The 19009-nt window shown below is 44.1% G+C and overlaps 3 protein-coding genes and 1 long non-coding RNA gene across 5 annotated transcripts; 2 read left to right on the plus strand and 2 right to left on the minus strand.

The window, feature by feature from the left end:
- Window positions 1–859: 859 nt before the first annotated feature.
- Window positions 860–3499, minus strand: exosc6 (exosome component 6). 2 transcript variants are annotated; one of them, XM_061774929.1, is made up of 3 exons: window positions 3319–3499; window positions 2915–3256; window positions 860–2091 (listed from the first exon to the last, which is right to left on the minus strand). In XM_061774929.1, exons 2-3 carry the CDS (start codon window positions 3190–3192, stop codon window positions 1557–1559), a joined length of 813 nt encoding a protein of 270 aa, XP_061630913.1. In that variant the 5' UTR covers window positions 3193–3256; window positions 3319–3499; the 3' UTR covers window positions 860–1556. The 2 variants fall into 2 exon arrangements, with proteins under 2 accessions (XP_061630913.1, XP_061630914.1); XM_061774930.1 differs by lacking the exon at window positions 3319–3499 and having other exon boundaries at window positions 2915–3279.
- A 57-nt stretch (window positions 3500–3556) lies between these two features.
- Window positions 3557–6930, plus strand: LOC133478643 (induced myeloid leukemia cell differentiation protein Mcl-1 homolog). Its single transcript, XM_061774931.1, has 3 exons — window positions 3557–4185; window positions 5834–6084; window positions 6165–6930. The coding sequence occupies exons 1-3, from the start codon at window positions 3768–3770 to the stop codon at window positions 6279–6281; spliced, it is 786 nt and encodes a 261-aa protein (XP_061630915.1). The 5' UTR covers window positions 3557–3767; the 3' UTR covers window positions 6282–6930.
- Window positions 6931–12642: 5712 nt separating this feature from the next.
- On the minus strand, window positions 12643–13624 carry LOC133478648 (uncharacterized). The gene is made up of 3 exons (XR_009788730.1): window positions 13397–13624; window positions 13120–13294; window positions 12643–12773 (listed from the first exon to the last, which is right to left on the minus strand). It is a non-coding gene; the product is annotated as an uncharacterized LOC133478648 (long non-coding RNA).
- tgm2l (transglutaminase 2, like) lies at window positions 12740–17943 on the plus strand. Its single transcript, XM_061774932.1, has 15 exons — window positions 12740–12867; window positions 13070–13240; window positions 13632–13862; window positions 13957–14075; window positions 14289–14417; window positions 14578–14755; window positions 14962–15103; window positions 15189–15292; window positions 15529–15671; window positions 15749–15848; window positions 16143–16288; window positions 16650–16779; window positions 16989–17149; window positions 17238–17374; window positions 17458–17943. Exons 1-15 carry the CDS (start codon window positions 12852–12854, stop codon window positions 17597–17599), a joined length of 2049 nt encoding a protein of 682 aa, XP_061630916.1. The 5' UTR covers window positions 12740–12851; the 3' UTR covers window positions 17600–17943.
- The last annotated feature ends 1066 nt before the right edge of the window (window positions 17944–19009 follow it).

Here is a 19009-nt window from a genome sequence, read left to right on the forward strand (position 1 = left end):
CCATCAAGTCGTTTCTAATAAACGTGAGGGCCATTTCTGTTCGTACAGTAAAATATTTTGAGGGAGGCGTTAAAAACTGGATTGTCCGCATATGGATTTAATGAATCTCTCATTCCCTACGATTTGTTAGGTAACGTTGGATCGGTCCGAGCGCAGGTCACGCAGTTTAGAGAGCATTTGCTGCCCTTTGAGATTGATGCCGTCCTGCAGAAGATGTCCCTTGCCTTCACCCGAGGAAAGAGCATTGCACGAGTAATAACCCCAGCCGGGAAATCGCCGGATTGCCCTTTACACAGAACAGTGACACAGCAGAAAGCTGGTTTTGACACAAAGTGTCAAATGGACAAGTAGACAAACACAATTACTGGACTAAACTTTTGTTTTTCACTTTGGGTACTAATTTAGCCTTGGCAGAGGTCTACCATCTACTGCCATACACTAGTTCAGTTTCTATGCCTCTTGTGGGTGAGGCAGGCCGGACTGGTTGCCAGCCAATTGCGGCGCACAAACAACTTGAGTGTAAAAGTGACTCTTATATACCGGCTTTTTGGCGTGCCCCGCACAAAACCCATGCAGGTGCAAGGAAAGCTAGCAAACTCCAAACAGGAAACGGCAGCCGAGAGACCAACCTCGGACCTCCGAACTTTGAGGCAGACGTGCAAGCGAGTTTGACATGCTGGGCTCAAATGCTATTCCAGTTAAAAATCAAAGCCCGAAATGACATTTGGAGTGCTTCACCGCACAGAAATACAAAAAGCCTACTTGCAATCTCGTTACCAAGCCTCGTGATGTTGGAAAATACAAACTATCCAAAAAAGAAAGAAAGAAAGAAAGAAAGAAAGAAAGAAAGAAAAAGGGGGGGGGGGAAACACTTTTAATGAGCACACAGCTGTAAGTTAAATGCAAGTATAATGGATTGTTATATTATAGAACAGTCAATATTACCATAAGGTGCCTTTGGGACGTCCCCATTTCACGATCCATATTTGGGGAATTTCTGAAAGGTTTTTACATGAAGTGATATTTCACTATGACAGAGCGGACATGTTGAGCTCAACAGAGTGTAAAAATGGATTCTGGAAATAGCCACGGTTTCAGTGTCCGTTGAAGAAAGTTGAAACGCTTGCCGTAATATCGCTGAAAACAACTTCTTAAAGAGCAGTTAGTTACCCGACGACGACAGGGTGGAGCTCAGTTTCAGTAATGCATGCAAAATATCCAATTATGAAAATACAACGAGCAAAATGACTCGTTTTATCAGATACCTTACAATACGGATGTAGTATCGTTTAACCGTTTATTACATACACACTGTGGTTAGCAGTGCGTGGGACATGCCAAACTCATGCGCATCCAATAGGGAACAAAATGAATAAAAGACAACTTCAGAGACTTATCACCGTACTGGTTGGTATATGTGCAAATGTTTGCCCACATATACTCTCATAAGACCTCCGTTTCATTATTGCGCCACATGTTTATGATTACCGAGCGAGTCTGATGAGGACACCGAAGGCACTTTATAGTGATATTGACCCAGAAAACAACTAACTCAGTCAGCTTTCTGATGGTGGGGGAGCCACCCGCCGAACTGCCTTAGCCAGAGCTTGTTGGATGACTGGATAGATCTTATAGCAGCCCTCAATACAGGTGCGCACCCCAGCAGACAGAGTCTCTTCGGTCATTTCTCCGTCAGACTGCAGCCCAGAAATCTGGTTCAAGCAGGGGAGGAAGGCAAGAGTCAGTCTTCCCTGACTGTCGCCGCTGCCATTTTCCTCCGCGTACGTCGGGTCGACCACGTACGAGGCCCCGTCCTGGCGGATGGCGCAGCCGAGCACCAGGTCGTACATTTCAATACCCGCGTCTGCGAGAGCGAGGGAAGCGCAGGTGACGGCGTGTGCCACAACTGAGCCACTGTTTTCTAGAACCATCACGTTGACCTCTATCTGTGAGCGGGGGTATTTGTGAAGGCACAAGGCGGGCTGCAGACTTTCGTGCAGCATCAGGGAGAAGTCCTTGTCCTGACTCCCTTGAATCCAGGAGCCTCTCTCCAGGCACGAGAATGGAGCAAACCGCATGTCTGTTGTCAACCTGGTTGCAAAAAGATCAACACTTTTGTTGGAGATCCTCTAAATAATAACCACCACATAGTTGGAATCAATGTCAAGATTTTTCTATTTAGCATACAGATAATAAGTAGTGTAAACATGCATTGTTGACAACCACAACATTTCACTGGGCATCCTCCAAATGGTTTGAGTGTGTCTTCATCCTCTATACCAATTTGTCCCAGAGTACCTGAAGGAAACAAGTATGGCGCAAACATCCATGGAGCTGAATCTGGTACCCTGAACATCAGAACTGTTAAGCAGGCATGCCAAACTCTATTACGACATGCTGACTGTGTATATGGATCAAACGTTGCTAGACAAAACAATGTCTTTTTTTTTTTTTTTTTTTTTTAACCTGAACAATGCAAAGTGCGTTGCCTAACTAATTTTCGTTGTCCCTGTGACAGTGACAATAAAGTTCTATCCTAATCTTTGCTATTCTATCTCAAATGAAGTAAACCATCTAGAATGGAATTGAATCTATGAGAAAAATAATCAAATTTGCGACACAGTTTTTTTTTTATGTTGAAGAGCTCAATTAGGGTCTCCTGTCATAAACACAAAACATTTTGAACACGTTCCCCAAAAATGGCGGCACTCAAAATCTCTGCAAAGAGCAAAGGATAACTGTGATTCCACTTCAAGACAAATTCAATACAAATATTCTGTTTTGAAAAGTTAAGTGGGCTGCTAAGTTGATACCAATCAAGTCCACCTCGTTTTGCAAGATGGCCTTTATCCGTTCCGCAATGGAGAACTTTGCAAATACAATATAAAGTTAACATGGAATAAAAAGAGAGTACCTTCCACACTTCATATCGGTTTCATCTTTACGCTCTGTTTCTCTGGGACCGTAAACGCAGCACATCAACTTGGTGTCTCCAGCCTCCATGTACGCGGAGCCCTTAGCCTGGCTCACCAGGCCGCACCTGACGAAAACGGGCCGGACGTCCACCTGGTCCCGCTGCCGGCCGTCTGCTCGGGGGCCGTGCGATGGCAACACTGCCGCCGGCTTGCACGCGAACTGAGACGGGCTTTGGGAAACTTCTGGACCGCGTAGTCGTCTGGTGTCAACAGGCATGCTTTTGCTGGTTTAGCGGTAGACGCGCAGCATGTGAATAGGTCCAGCACGTAAAAATGTCCCCCTGAAACACAGACAATAAACATATCATTCCGCCAAGTGATTATGATGCAATATCTTAAATACTTTTTTATGTTGAAACTCTGAAACGTAGAAATTCGTATCTTCCGTTACTTCTATGTTCTGTATTTGTTGTACAGACTTTTTTTCCTTTGTATAGTCTCTACTTATAATATAATCGTTATGACTTGGTTGGTCTGACTCGAGAAAATCCCGGAAGTCACGCGCAGATTGCGTACGCGTACAACGTGAAGCACGTAAACTTGTCAATTGACGGGTCCTGCCGCCCCCCAGCGGGTGGAAAAAAGAAACGCACCAAGTAGGAGGAGGCCACTTTTGCGCACGTCATCAAATGTGGTCAAGTACACTGCCCGATTGGACAAAAAATGCTCCTTTGATAAACTGACGACTGTGAATTGTCCTTTGATGTGAATATGTGCTGGTCCAGTCTACAGATCAAATCTTGCTTGTAGGAACGCTGAACATCTTGCCGTTACCGAGCGCCCACCGATACGATGCCGACGACGAGACGCTTGATGTGGCGGAACTCCAAGCTTGGAATCACGGCCACGTTAATGTTGCCTCCAAACGCGGTCCTGGAAGGCGTCGCGTTCCCGCAGCCGCAGCCGCAGCCGCAGCCGCAGCCGGCCGCAGCCGTTAACGCCAAGGTGGGTACCCGCGACTCGCCGAAGCCGGGACCCGGCGCCCAACCGGAGGTGAAACGTCGCCCTGAAGGCCCGCCGCAGCCGCCGCCGCAGCTCCGGACCCCCGCCGACCCCGACGTCCTGCGCACCGACACAAGGCGACTTATCGGCCGCTTTCTCAGTGACTTTACCGGGTTGACCACGGCTACTTGGATCCAAAGCAAAGCCCAGTCGACGATGAAAAGGGTCGTGGCCGGACTCGTAGACAAACACAGCATCAGATACAATGGTATGTGGATGCCCTCTCTCCTTTTAACCGTCGTGCATCAGAAGCACAGTACATAACGAGGAGCCATTTGGAGACACAACATGGTTCAGGCTGTTAAATATAAGTCATATCAATATATATATATATATATATTTTATGGCCTCTATGGGCAATAAAAGCAGTATTATGACCATAACTTTCAATATGCTGTACATGTGGAACATTTTATATGAGGTAATTAGAGCCATGAATGAGTCAATAAGTCATATAACCCAACATATGACAGATATACTTTAACCAGGGACTGACCTGCAGCCTTGCATGTTGGTCATGTCCTGGATTGACTTCAAAATGTCCTTGTTGGGAAAAAAAATGCAGTCTCAGGCACGGCTGTTGGAGTGAAAGTGAGCTCGCCGGACTGATGAGCTTTTAGTGGACGTGAAGGCCCTCAAACGATAAATTGAAAACAACAACAATTTTTAAATTTAGGCCAGGACCTTCTTTGATCCACACGCATGTGCACACGCACGCGAATACGCGCTGAATAAAGTTCATGAAAGCGCATCTCTCGACCAATTGAAGTGCACGTTTTCAGATGATAACGCTTGAATTTGCAGAAGAGCTTAGGTCAGAAATGTTGAATTTCACAGGCACACAATGTATTCACATCTGCACACGAATACTTTATAAGTACCTTGGGGAAGTAAAACTAAAAAAATTAAAAACATGTTTTGTCAGACTGGTCCCGTTAAACCCGCGCACACAAACATACACGCACATACAACTCGTATAACAATCCCCAACTCGCCAACATATTTTTTTGGTGGCATAAAATGTGTGAAATCATAGCTGTGTGTGAAGTCGTCTGCTGCAGGGCTGTGCAAGAAAAATAATGACCTGATCTCTGGCGCCATCTGGTGTATATCGAAAAATAGGATTCATAACAAGTCAATGAGACAAAATATTCAAATTTTGACTCTTGCGTATGTCAATTAGCAGCTCCTATGTCTAAAAATTTCGAAATTTTAAAGTTTCGTTCAAAGTCTCCAGCGAAAATTTCAGCCCTCAAGTCTCAAGTCTTTGTCTCAGATGAAAGACATCAAAGTCAACAAGAACAAAAAAAAACGGCATAATTTGTACAGATGATGCACGAGGGTTGTATTTCAACGTCTTGCTCTTTGGAGTTATTTGAAACCGTTTTGTCAGTGTAATCTAATGCCTGGGTCAGACTACAGGACGTTCGCCCCGATATCGGCCCGATTAGCCATCGATCGGCAGCCGATTCCCTCGATCGGCCCGACATATTTGGTCGGGAACGACAAAACGTCTTGTAGTGTGACATAGTCCACGACCGATGATTTGGCTCTACGATAGCTCACCGACGGCAAAATGAAAAGTCTCGAATGTTCGATTTATTTATTTTTTGAATCTTCCGCGTAGTGTGACATATCAACGACAGCTCTCCGACGGCGCACCTTGACGTCGACCAATAGGGTTGGGTATTGTGACCGGCGCATCACCTGCCGTGCTTGCCGCCCCTCAGCATTCATTCACGCGCACGAACCAATGTTGTCCAACGCTTTAGCGCATGATTCAACAGAATGTCGGCATGTTTACTAGCTTGCTAGGCTACGTAACGTTTTGTTGCCTGCTTGCATCTGTCTTCAAGGCATCATCAGCCAACTGGCATTGGACGGGAGAGGGCACGACATGGCGTTCGTCAGCGAGGTGGCCAGGATTCTGTTTGGAGACGGGACTACCAACTGGGGTCGCGTCGCCAGCCTGGTAGCTTTCGCCGCCGTGGTGTCTCGGGCCTTGAAGGAGAAGCGGCGGGAGAGCTGTGTGGAGCTGGTGGCCCAGGAGGTCTCCACCTACCTGCTGTCACACCAGCGCACCTGGCTCGTGCAGCACAACGCTTGGGTGAGCAATGCGCCAAACGTGTCCTCTGTGATTTCCGAACTCCCCGACTTATCGTCCTCTTCTATCTTTTTCCTCATCAGGACGGCTTTGCAGAATTCTTCGAGGAAGATGACCTGGAGTCTAGACTGAGGAACGTCCTCTCAGCCTTTGTCGGTTTGGCCTGCGTCGCCGCAGCGCTGCTCCGTTTGTCGCAGTGAACTCCGAGGACGCTTGGCACGCCACGTTTCAGCTTTGTGTCGTTGCGCAATCACGCATCGATCCGTTTGTTATGGCCTTAAGTGCACGAGAATGCAAATATGTTCACCAATAACTCGGGATCATAACTCGTTCATGCTTCTGTGTGTCTTATTACCCATTCGCTGTTCAGTCAAATTTATTGTTACTTTCTTTAGTGACAAAGAATTTGCTAAAAATAAGTTTATATATCATAAAAAGGTAGTTATTCTGGTGGCAATGTTTTTGCAAGAATGCAAGCTTGTGTTCAGCTATTCACTGCATATTCAAGTAAAGAATCTATTTGTTTTATTGTTTACTGTTAAAATGCCACTTACCAAAAACGTTTATGAAAAGATTGAAATGCACGTGTTAAAAAAAAAAAATCACTTTGCCCATTCATTGGGGAAATGCATTTTTGCACTAAAGCTAACTTTGAGATGCATGTTTCCTATTTGAAATTTTTTGTTTTTTTTAATGTATTCATTTTTTCTGGTTCACAAAATATTTTGTAAATAATATATTGTACTTGAAACGTGACTGAAGTGACCTTATTTTTACTACTGTATCTGTTGGGAAGTCAATTGTTCATCTGAGTATTTTTGTAAAGATAAAACAATTCACTTGAAATGACATTTCTTGGTGTTGTAAATTCTTGCAGGGTTTGTGAACGTTCCCCCTTGGGTACTTATTTGCTTGACTCCATTATGATCACTTAACTCATTCATCAAGAGCATGTTGGTCTGTCCTGAGTGGACTCAATAACTAGTGTTTGCAGAATTTGTTTATTCTAACCGAGCCTTATGAATGTAAAATGAGGGGCTTTGGCGATAAGACTATACTAAATACAGTTGGTTACAATGACAAGTTATCCTGTAGAAAATGTTAAAGAGTGTAACTTTTTCAATTACTTTTTCAAGTAGTATAACTAATTACATTTGATTACATTTTGATCACTTTTCTTAAATTTGAATAACTGCAACTGGACACTTGGTTGTGTCCTCTAAAAAGTGGATTCAAACCATAGGTCATTATTTTGCAATTAACCACATATTTCTTCTTCACACAAATAGTAAACTGATAACCAACAAAATGATCAAATGTGAACGAGTACGTTATATAATTTCTGTTACATTATGAATTTAAATATATAGTAGCAAATACACGTATTGTATATGTGTGTAACGTGGAAAACGTGATACCATGTTGACCTAATGACAAATGTGCACAATAGACTATCGCTTCATATGACTCACGAGATAAGAGTAATTGAATGTTCCTTAAAAAAGTCTAAAATTATCGATGAAACTCATCGAAAGTCAAAGTTATACGTTAAGTGTAACTAGGAGTCTATAAAGTTTTCCAAATTTCAGAAAAGCTAAGATTTTGCACCACAAGGTGGTGCTTCAGTTATATTTGGGAAATGATGTCATGTTTGAGATTATAGCACCTGACCAGAGAGAGCCAACCACAAGCAGCGGCTTTACAACGAGGAAGTGATATGGACCATTTTCATATAATGGTAAAGACACACACAAAAAAGCGAATTTATCGAATTTCTTTATGCAGTTTTTTATTGGTTTTATGTGGCTACATGTCTCCCATGCTGAAACAGCCACGCATAGCGTACTATTTACAAAAAGTTATTTATGATTTAAAAATTTGGAAATAAACATCATACAAATCTGAATTTTATGTGTAAGTGTTTGGTCCCGCTCGCTTCAAAATTCATTACTTGAATTTGAACACATTATGATTGTAGCATGAATACTATTTCTTTTTAAATCACACTTGGACTAACGCGCCGGTAGCCATGTGTGTAAACTTCATGTTTCAACATGTAAACAGTTTTTGTCTAGAAAGTATGAAATGACAAATGTGAATAACGGTCAGTTGTAATAAAAACAAAGATTTTTTTTTGAAAGAAGAGAAAAAACAATGATAAGACTATAAGACTCCTTCATGCAAATAGTGCATATCTAATATGTATGCTATCATCATACTGTATAGACTAAATCCTGACCATGCTATGGACGTCGATGACTCATTTGGAGAACTCGTTCGTTTATATGCATATGGAGGAAAAAGCGTGTACTTCCTTTCGTGTCGGTGTGCGGGTGTGCGGGTGTGCGTGACTTCCTCACCAATGCGAGACTCTGTTAGCACTTTGGTGGGAAGTCAGTCAAAGAGCTTTTTTGTTTCGCTGACACATGACTGTGTCACCATTCCGAAGTAGAGGACAGGAACGCTCATCCGGGACATTTCACATTGACAATTCTCGAGAAATAACAGTCAACCATCGTGCACTTTCGACATATTTGTGTTTGGCGATGTGTCCGCTGCACGCATGGCCGCCCAAGTGGGCAGACAAATGGGAAATGGGAAATGGGAACGATCATCCCAGGACCCGTGGGCATGGGGGGGGGGGCCGCCCTGTTTTTTTTCCACTACTGTATGACATTTTTTGCGTACTTGTAGAACAACTATTGTGCACCAGTAAAACAACTACGCTACAAGTGAGGCAAAACTGTACTCGTTGACACGTGCGCACTACTACTACTACTACTACTACTAGTGAAGCACTAGATGTCAACCTATAGGATTTAATGATGTCACTCTCTCCTTGACTGCCGACATTCACGACATTCAACAGCCTTCTTTCACCTACTCAACATCTCCAAGATTCGCTGATAACAGCAATATTGATAACAAACCATGCATTCGTCTCTTCTAGACTCGACTAATACAATGTCCTTATTTCCCCGCCGACTCCAATCAAATATTGATGACAGCTTTTGCATTGAACTATGCAGGTGTGCCTGATGCTGTGGCTGGTCTGCGTGTGTTAAAAGTGCGTTCCCATTTCCAGCACATTCGGGATGCGATCGACATGCAGTATGAGTTGCTGGGTGTAACACACACACTGAGAAGGGTGTTGCTTTTTACATGTAGAAATTGCACAATCTATTTCTGGTCCATAACCGAAGATATGTGTGGGAGGTTTCTTTTGGCCTGACTGACTCAGAGGAAGGTCAAAACCTTCAGTGGGAGTCATTGGTTTCATTTAATTCGTTTCCAATCCACGCATCCGATTTCTGCAAAACAGGGGTTGTGGCAAAATGAGACATTCATGCGTATGTCAGATTATTACACAAATGCATCACAGAACAAAATTCTCACAAAGGGAACTACAGTCAACCCTGGCCCATCCGCAAATCAACAGTGAACTCCACCTGCTTATTCACTCGAAAGCGTACCAACTTGCACCTATCCATGTCATATTTGACTCTTTCTGTCAAACCCGAACTAAGGCGCCATGTTAGTGATGAAGTTGCGAGTGATGGAAACCAGCTGATAGCTGGCAGTCAATCATCGTGCCGAAAACAGCGGGGGCGGTAAAGTCGTCGAGATGAACCATAAAAAAAAGCCCGGCTTGCTATTGTCAGTGGTGGAAGTCAACAGCGGATCAGCTGGTAACAGCTAGCTGCTCAACATAAGGTACAGGAAGTGCCCAGCTAAAGACGAATAGTCGTTTGGGATGTATCTTTCCATCCAATTGCGATGCCCCTTATCCTCACCAGGGAGTTGGAGCCGGAATTTGAAGCCCCAACCTAACAATTGTGAGGCTTATGTGCAAACGACTCAAACGCCGTACCACCCTTTTTGTATGTGTATTTAATTGAGAAAATGAGACTAACGGTGTATTACTGAGTCAAACTGAATAAAAAATGACTCATTGGAAAGTAGTAAATGGCATTTTCCAACATCAAATCATCTGTAAACATTTTTTAAGACTAATGTTGTAAGATGAGTTTGAAATGATATCAAAGTGTTTTGGGATCATAGTTTGGGGTAAATTTAGCGTTGGAACTTGATATCGGCAATTATATATTTTAAAAATGTTTGTTTTGTACATTATTCCCCCTGAGAATGGTGAGTGTCCATTGCATAGTGAATCTGTTCATAGTGAATGTAGGGGAATAGTGACTAATAGCTTGCTGGTATAGCTTGCTCACAAAACACTGTGTCAGTAATTGGCATCATTATAGCACAGCAGCGACAAATGTGCACTACACTGACAGTCTCTTGAGTTATGGACCGGCCGGCTGCTTGCGTTAATCACCTGCGATGTGTCAGCCCGCTCCGTTTTGTAGAAGCCCCAATTCCAACGAAGTTGACACATCGTGTAAAAACTTAAATGAAAACAGAATTCAATGATTTAAGAAAAGTTTAAGAGCCAGCATCTGTGACAGTATGGGAATGTGTTAGTGCCCATGGGAATTTGCACATCTGTGAAAGCAACATCAATGCTGAAAGGTACATACAGGTTTTGGAGCGACATATGCTGCCATCCAAGCAACGTCTTTTCAGGGGCGCCCTTGTTAGAACAACTGTGTTTTGTAGTAAAAGGGTGCGAGTACTAGACTGGCCTGCCTGCAGTCCAGACCTGTCTCCCATTGAAAATGTGTGGCGCATTATAAAGCGCAAAATAAGATAACGGAGACCCCGGACTGTTGAACAGCTGAAGCTGTACATCGAGCAAGAATGGGAAAGAATTCCACCTACAAAGTTTCAACAATTAGCGTCCTCAGTTCCCAAACGTTTATTGAATGTTGTTCAAAAAAAAGGTGATGTAACACAGTGGTAAACATGTCTCTGTCCCAGCTTTTTTGGAACGTGCTTCAGGCATCAAATTCAAAATGAGTGAATATTTGCAAAAAAGAAATGAAGTTTATCAGTTTGAACATGAAATATTTTGTCTTTGCAGTGTATTCACTTGACTATACGTTGAAAAGGATTTGAAAATCATTGTATGCTGTTTTTATTTATTTTTGTTACACATCCCAACTTCATTGAAATTGGGGTTTGTAAAAGTGAGAAAAATGCATTTTGGTTTGTCAGGGCGATGAAGGAAATAATGACCAAGTTTGCACTCTGATACGGTGTATGTGTAAAATAAGGCAATCCGAAATGTGTGCTAAATGAATGCAAAATACAAAGCAGTCCGATACATGATGAAACTTGGCAATGAAACGATGACCCTGAAGTTTAAAGTTAAAAAAAATAAAAAATAAAAAAAGCCCAATGCAACTGTTTTTGACTCATTCCAGAGTAAATATTGAGAAACCTTTACGAGAAGAGGCAGTTAAGGCCCAGTGGTAGAGGTCAAATCAAAATGATAAGCATTGATAGTTTCATCAAACTCATGCAACTGAGTTTCATCATGAATCATGGATGTGAACACGACATACAAGCTAAGGCTAAGGATAAGTGGAAGAAAATGAATGTATAACAATATTCATTCATCAAAACCCACAATTGCACAGGGAAGAACATGCAAACTCGGATTTGAATGAATAATGTAGGAATTGTAAAGCGTCTTTGAGTGTCTGGAAAAGCGCTATATAAGTGAAATGCATGATTATTATTACCCTAATTTCTCGTGTATAATGCGCATTTTATCCCCCCCCAAATTGTCAAAAGTCAGTAGTGCGCATTATACATTGGTATAGAGGCAAATGGAAAAAAAAATTCATCCATCCATTTTGTGAGCCGCTTCTCCTCACTATCATCCAGCTACCATCGGGCAGGAGGCGGGGTACACCCTGAACTGGTTGCCAGCCAATCGCAGGGCACATACAAACAAACAACCATTCGCACTCACATTCACACCTACGGGCAATTTAGAGTCTCCAATGAATGCATGTCTTTGGAATGTGGGAGGAAAGCGGAGTGGCCGGGAGAAAACCCACGCAGGCGCGGGGAGAACATGCAAACTCCACACAGGCGGGACCGGGGATTGAACCCCGGTCCTCAGAACTGTGAGGCAGACGCTCTAACCAGTCGTTCACCGTGCCGCCTGGTATTACTAGTGAAATAATATTATGAAAAAATAAGAGTAAAAAATAGCACCACGGTCTATATTACAGAGTGAATGTAAATGAAAATTGCTTTTTTTTTGTCAGCTGCATGAAGCAAAACAATTTGTCATACAAACCAGCACTACAAAATTGTAAGGCACCCTGCAGGACACCCATACGTTAATGTCAGTACCATTGACCCAGTTGTCAATTACCCTCTGCCGGAATGTGTACAATTGTGGGATGTTTTCCATTGGCGCAAGTGCAGCACCGCAACATAGTGATCATTGACCCCATTCAAAAGTGAAGATGCTGACTGGAAGACGACCACTCTTCATGGAAACTCAGTGTCAATGGCCTCAATCTTTGCAAAGAAATACACAATAAATTACAGACCACCCTTGAAAAGCATGCGTCAACAAAGAGCCCAGTGTGTGTCCCAAAAAAGAGACAGCGAGCGACGCGTTTTAGACGATCGCAGTGTAAACACACGCGGACGTGCAGATTCTGGAAGAGGAGTCCTTTTGGGAAGTGAGGGTTAGAGGTCACTTGGGGGGCAGCGGGTTGCAACTGTGCTTCAAGGGCAAGTGTCATCGTGGGAGGGTTGGTCTTTGCCTGTATAAATAGCAGACAGTGATGCGCACCGAGACAAGTGTGTGAAGATATTTGAAGACACAACCTTTTGATAAGACGATGGCAAACTACAGGAGTGAGTCTATCTATCTATCTATCTATCTATCTATCTATCTATCTATCTATCTATCTATCTATCTATCTATCTATCTATCTATCTATCTATCTATCTATCTATCTATCTATCTATCTATCTATCTATCTATCTATCTATCTATCTATCTAGCTCATGAAATGTAATGTGATGTAAAGTGATCCTTGCTTTTGTCTATCGTTAGGTTGCATTAAGGATGTGGACCCGAAATGTCGCGAGAACAACTTGGCTCACCATAGCGGGGAGATCGATTGGAAGCGCTTGATTGTGCGTCGGGGTCAGCCCTTCGCCATCTCGGCGCGGTGCTCCGAGTCTGCCCTCCGCCCAAACCAGCTGGCTTTGGCTTTGCACCTCGGTGAGTAAAGTGGTGATCCTGAAGGAGGCTGATAGTTCTAATTAATGAGAAGTCCTGAAGGATTAAGACAGAGTAAAACATTACTTGTAGTATTCACTGCAATAGCACTGATGTTCATCATCACAATGCTCAGATATTAGCTCAACATGTACTTACTGTACATGGATATGCTCCAGAATAGCCAATGATAGCCTTATATCATGATATTCGAATGTTCCTCATATAATACAAGGGTTGCGTGTCAGCTGTTGTCATAAGTGGGATCTCGGTGGTTTCTTTGGTGTCAAGCTCCAAAATGTTCAAATCTGTGTTTTCAACCCAATAGATGTGGGCCCAATCCAGGCACTTGATAAATGAATGTTACATCATTTCTCATTTGTTGTGTGTTTAGGTAAGCGAGACGAGGTGGTGATCAAGGTTGAGAAGGGCAGCCGCAGCAAGGACGCTTGGTGGTTTGCAGAGGAGGTAGCCCAGGGCCAAGTGCTGTTGACTCTCCACAGCCCGGCGGACGCCATCATCGGCCATTACTGTCTGGACGTGTTGGTGACGTCACCCGGTGGACACGTTCTGGAGAAGAACGATAAGATAAAATTCCACCTGCTTTACAACCCATGGTGCAGAGGTAAAAAAAAAATTAAGCATGTGGTGGTTTACCTAGCTTATCTTTCTCTCGCTAAGTCAAATGACGATGTTTCGAATTTCTATGCGTGCCATAGATGATGCTGTGTACCTCCCCGACGAGAAGCTCCTCCAGGAGTATATCATGAATGAGCACGGTATCATATACGTGGGCAGCTCGGACTACATCAGCAGCCGCCATTGGCATTTTGGACAGGTACGTTTGCGTGTGTAGACAACCGACGTGTGAATTGCCGCAGCTGTGTGATAGCAGAGGCTGTCAGCCTCATCATAAATTGTTGTTGTCGGATAGCGAAAGCTTCTCAAGTGAGAGTGTCAGAATGTAACCAGACCACACAAACAAGAGCGTCACCCATTCCCAGTGTGACGGGGAAATTCTTCATCCATCGTCTTTGTTTCTCTGTCACAGTTTGAGGAAAATGTTATGGACATCTGTTTTGAAATCCTGGACAACTCCAACGATGCCTTGAGAAACTCAGAGAAGGACATGAAGCAAAGATGGGACCCCGTCTACGTCGGCAGGATCATCTCTGCCATGGTGATGACAACATTAAAGACCCACTTTTCAGTTTACGGCCCTGCAATTGGTTGGCAACCTGTTCGGGGTGTACACTGCCTCCAGCCCAAAATGAGCTCCTCTCCTTGACTTTCGTTTTCTTCTCGTGCTTATGCACTAACCGTTGAGTACGCGTGCCCAGGTGAACTCCAACGGTGACCGGGGCGTGTTGGTCGGCCGTTGGCAGGAGCCGTACACTGACGGAGTCTCGCCTTCCAAATGGACCAGCAGCGTTCCGATCCTCCAAAAGTGGAGCGACGGCAGAGCCCGGCCGGTCAAATACGGCCAGTGTTGGGTCTACGCTGCCGTTGGGTGCACAGGTGAGCCTTTGGAACATCTCTAACTATCCAGACCTCTCACACCGTTGCGAGAAATAGGGCCACTAGTGACTTAATATACACTACTCACTTCAAATTTGGGACATTTGCCTTTGGGGGTCAGTCACGATGTCATACATTTCATGTCCTTTTTATTTGGGGGTGTCACCCTGTGTGTGATAAAGAGTCCTGTTGTGTGTTCTTTCCAGTACTGCGTTGCCTGGGCATCCCAACACGTCACATTACCAACTTTGCTTCAGCCCATGACACTGATGGAAACCTTTCTGTTGACTTCCTGTTTAATGAAAAAATGGAGAGCCTTGATACAAGAGGAAGGTCCGACAGCAGCTGGTCGGTAGCAAGTCCAAATGAAAATGATGTCCTTCTCTGACGTCACATTATTCATCATCACATTTCTCACAACCTGCTATGTTAGGAATTTCCACTGTTGGGTCGAGTCCTGGATGAAGAGAGCGGATCTTCCGCAGGGAAATGATGGCTGGCAGGTTTTGGACCCAACTCCTCAAGAATTGAGTGACGGTACATTCCAACTCTTTATTATCTCTCCGACCTTGTTTGAGTAATGGAAGCTTCTGGATGTAACATTGGGGAACTTGCCTTTGACAAAAAACCTTTAGCTAGCTCAGACTACCATCAAACACATGCGGTTGATAAGCTAGCGTGACAGCTCGCACAAGTCTCGAGACGCGCGCCAAAATCTGCAAATGTAAGCAAATTCTAGCTGCAAAATGTCATTATGCCGTTTTGCTTCTCAGGGGAGTTCTGCTGTGGTCCGTGTCCTGTCACGGCCATCAAGGAGGGAAATCTGGGCGTCAAGTACGACGCTCCGTTTATATTTGCTGAGGTGAACGCTGACATCATCCACTGGATCGTGCGAAGAGACGGCCGACGTCAGAAGGTGAGCCGACGTTCATCCTTCAAACCTTGGACTGCGTGTATTTCATTGGAAACGAACGACGAGCCATAATGTTACAGATCCGAGTGTTCCAGGACAGTGTCGGCATTAACATCAGCACCAAAAGTGTTTTCAGCAACAACAGAGAAGATGTGACTTTACACTACAAGCATCCAGAAGGTTCGTGAACCGCATCGCCAGGGGTAACCTTTACTCAACCAATGAGCTATTTTCTAACTACTGTAACATGACTTGAACGTAGTTGTCTTTGTACATGGTGCTTCAGGATAGATTTCATGGGGATATACAGTAACTCAATGAGTTCAGTGAAGCTAACCATGCAGCTGGCGTGGGATTCATTCCCAGTCCCTCTGATGGACTAGCGACCAGTCGATGGTGTCGTCCGTTCCCTTCGCCTTACGCCATGCTTTGGTTTTAAAAGGCTAATTAACGTCTTCTTTTTTACTTCTTCAGGCTCCAAAAAAGAGCGAGAAGTGTACGAGAAGGCGGGACGACCAGCCAGAGAGACGTCCACCGACATGACAAAACCAGGCAAACTGCAGATGACCATCAAACACGCACAACCTGTATTCGGATCAGACTTTGACGTCGTTGTTCAGGTATGGGGTGCTCACACAGTGACAAAAGAATGAATGTGCTCATGATACATTCGCAGCACTGTGCAAAAACGTCTCTCGTCACTTTCACATTGGAGATGGGAAATGGGAAACGCCTCAGCGATGACATGATTTGGGGTACAATTGGAAATGGATGTTGTTTGTCAAGCAGCCTCGGGAACGCTATAATTAGTTATCGTACGCCATTGAAAACAAATCTGTAGTCTCCTTAGCATTTTTTACGGCGGTGATATGTTCTAATGAGAGCCGAGGTTGCTTGCACAGCGCTGTGGTTTATAGGTCGCACATATTTGGGGCAACTGTTGTTTCTCAGGAAACCTAATCGAACTGATTTCGCTTGCAGTTGAAGAACGAAGGAGGAGCAGAAGTTCACGCTCGTCTGACCACGCTGGCCACGGGGGTAACGTACAACTGTCGGGTCCGAGGGGAGTTGGAGAGACAAACCAAGAACGTCAGTGTGCCGGCCCACAAAGGTTGGTCGCTCTATTGTAAAATCGAAATGTAAAAAGATAGTAAATGATAATAAAAGAGAAGGTAACATCTGTACGTTTGCGTGGCGTGATCAAGGAGTCGACGTCCGCAGCCTGGTTGGCCGTTGACCACGTGTTCGCTGTTCGCGTCTTCTCCATGCTCCTCATTTTTCGATTTGTGTGCTCGACTGTTTGTGCTGTTGCGTCTCCAGTTCACAAGGAGGTGCTGCGTGTGCGCTACGACGACTACGCCAAGTGTGTTTCTGAAAACAATGTGGTGAAGGTGATGGCGCTCCTGGAGGTTCAGGGAGACAACGAACCCGACATGGTCACGGCGAGAATCCCACTCAGTTTGCCTGAAGTCCTTGTCGAGGTGAGCGAAGGCTGACAGTCTGCATCCCTTGGTGAGCTTGGGCGGCTCTGGCTCTCTGACACGACTTTGTTCAATTGTCCTCGTGCAGCTTCCCGGTACGGCTGTGATACACCAAACATTAACAGGCTCCATCTCCTTTACCAACCCTCTGCCGGTGCCATTGAAGAGGGGCGTTTTCACCGTGGAGGGGGCCGGCCTGGTGTCCCCGACCGAGGTCAAGATGAAGTGAGGACAGACCCGGCGAGCAACGACTTCGTTCCGATCGCTCCATCCCTAACGCGTGAACCCTTCATCTGCTTCTCTTTCAGCGGTGACATCGGTCCAGGCCAGAAAGTGCGCGTCAAGCTCAACTTCTCCCCCGTGCGGAGCGGCGTGAGGAAACTCCTGGTCGATTTCGACTCGGACCGCCTCATGGACGTCAAGGGGGCCGCGACAGTGGTTGTTATCTAGGCTTCGGTGTGCCCCCTTCTGAGAAAAGGACCACAGAATTCACATTTATATTTTCGGCTGGCATATGAAACACAAGTAAAAGTATCACCGAAAAACTTTTGATGCTCCTAATTCACATATCTTTTGTCCATTCACTCGTAAAATTAATCACTGAACGAGAAGTTTGAAAATTCATCACTCCAGTAGCATCGTATGCGTATGTATTCCAAATCAAAATGTATTTTTCGATGCTTGATTTTTACCCAAAATGTGTGCACGATTCTCTGATTGTGTGTGCGCGTGTAAACCTGAAATGAAAGATTTGCTCAAGATTCTTTTAATAAAGAAAATGTTTCTTGAACGGATCACTTGGAGTGTTTTCCATGTTGACCTTTATTGAAGAGAAGCCAGCGATATTTTCCGTTATATCTCGGAAATGAAGTTTTGCTTTTCCTGTCTACAACCCGTTTAAAAGAGCCTGTAAAGTGAATTCAGATTCCAAAATACGTACATACATGTAGGCATATGCTGGACGACGTATGAACGTGTTTGATTCATAGCCGACGGTTTAGCGAGGCGTGTTTTCAGTGCATCGTGAGAGCGAAGAGAATGTCTCCATTTTTCGCCATTTTGAAGCCTGATTTCATATACTTGCCAATTTTTGTGTGTCATTCATTCAAATTTGGCAGGTTTGTGAACAACACTCTTCTCGGTGGTGTGAAGATGAATGAATGAATGTCATGAGCATAGCCAGCCAAGAGGTCTTTAAGGCCTTTTTTTTTTTCCCCCACTGCAATGCCCATCACACGCAAGAACTACGGTGGCCCCAAAGGGTCAAATAAACTCAACTAGAGGCCCACAGGTTAGCAAACGCGGATATTTGTGTCAGCCATGTGGCAAATGCCTCATTACTCAGTTAATACGTGCTTTTGGACCCTTGAATGAATGAAACCAGCCAGCCACTCACATTCATCTCTTAAACTCACACAGACTCATTGGTCAACATGAACAAGTGTATGAAGAGTGGGCATACGTGGCACATTGTTCAAGTGCCATTAATCATCCAACTTTTATTACGTCCACCAGCAGGCCGCCGCATGTTAATTAATTTAGGAGACACTTAGTTTGAAGAGTGATTTATTGTTTGAACTGAACGGTGGTTACTTTGCTTTATATTATTACACTTAAGAATATTTAAAGTGTGACTTAAAACACTGCCTATACAGCTAACTCAGGTTTTACTTTGACCCTGTGGCATAAAAATTACAATTTAAAATTGTTCATTCATTCAAAAATGTTTTAAAATCCAAACAAGCCTTTCCATTGTGTTAGTATTATTAACAATTTTCACATTTACATGGGTCAGGTTTGGGGTTGAGTCCCTTTGCTTGGCATTCAAATTAAAATTGTATTTATTATTATTATTTATTT

This window comes from Phyllopteryx taeniolatus, chromosome 5 (genome assembly GCF_024500385.1).
Source record: "Phyllopteryx taeniolatus isolate TA_2022b chromosome 5, UOR_Ptae_1.2, whole genome shotgun sequence".
Lineage (NCBI taxonomy): Eukaryota > Metazoa > Chordata > Actinopteri > Syngnathiformes > Syngnathidae > Phyllopteryx > Phyllopteryx taeniolatus.

Bases quoted from the DNA above. Each gene is read 5' to 3' on its own strand.
- exosc6 (XM_061774929.1), bottom strand. From the start codon at position 3,192: ATGCCTGTTGACACCAGACGACTACGCGGTCCAGAAGTTTCCCAAAGC. The intron at 2,092-2,914 runs GTACTCTCTTTT...TTTTGCAACCAG, and splicing joins ACCGATATGAAGTGTGGAAG to GTTGACAACAGACATGCGGT.
- LOC133478643 (XM_061774931.1), top strand. From the start codon at position 3,768: ATGCCGACGACGAGACGCTTGATGTGGCGGAACTCCAAGCTTGGAATC. The intron at 4,186-5,833 runs GTATGTGGATGC...TCTGTCTTCAAG, and splicing joins ACACAGCATCAGATACAATG to GCATCATCAGCCAACTGGCA. The intron at 6,085-6,164 runs GTGAGCAATGCG...TTTCCTCATCAG, and splicing joins TCGTGCAGCACAACGCTTGG to GACGGCTTTGCAGAATTCTT.
- tgm2l (XM_061774932.1), top strand. The intron at 15,293-15,528 runs GTACATTCCAAC...TTTGCTTCTCAG, and splicing joins TCCTCAAGAATTGAGTGACG to GGGAGTTCTGCTGTGGTCCG. The intron at 16,780-16,988 runs GTTGGTCGCTCT...TTGCGTCTCCAG, and splicing joins CAGTGTGCCGGCCCACAAAG to TTCACAAGGAGGTGCTGCGT.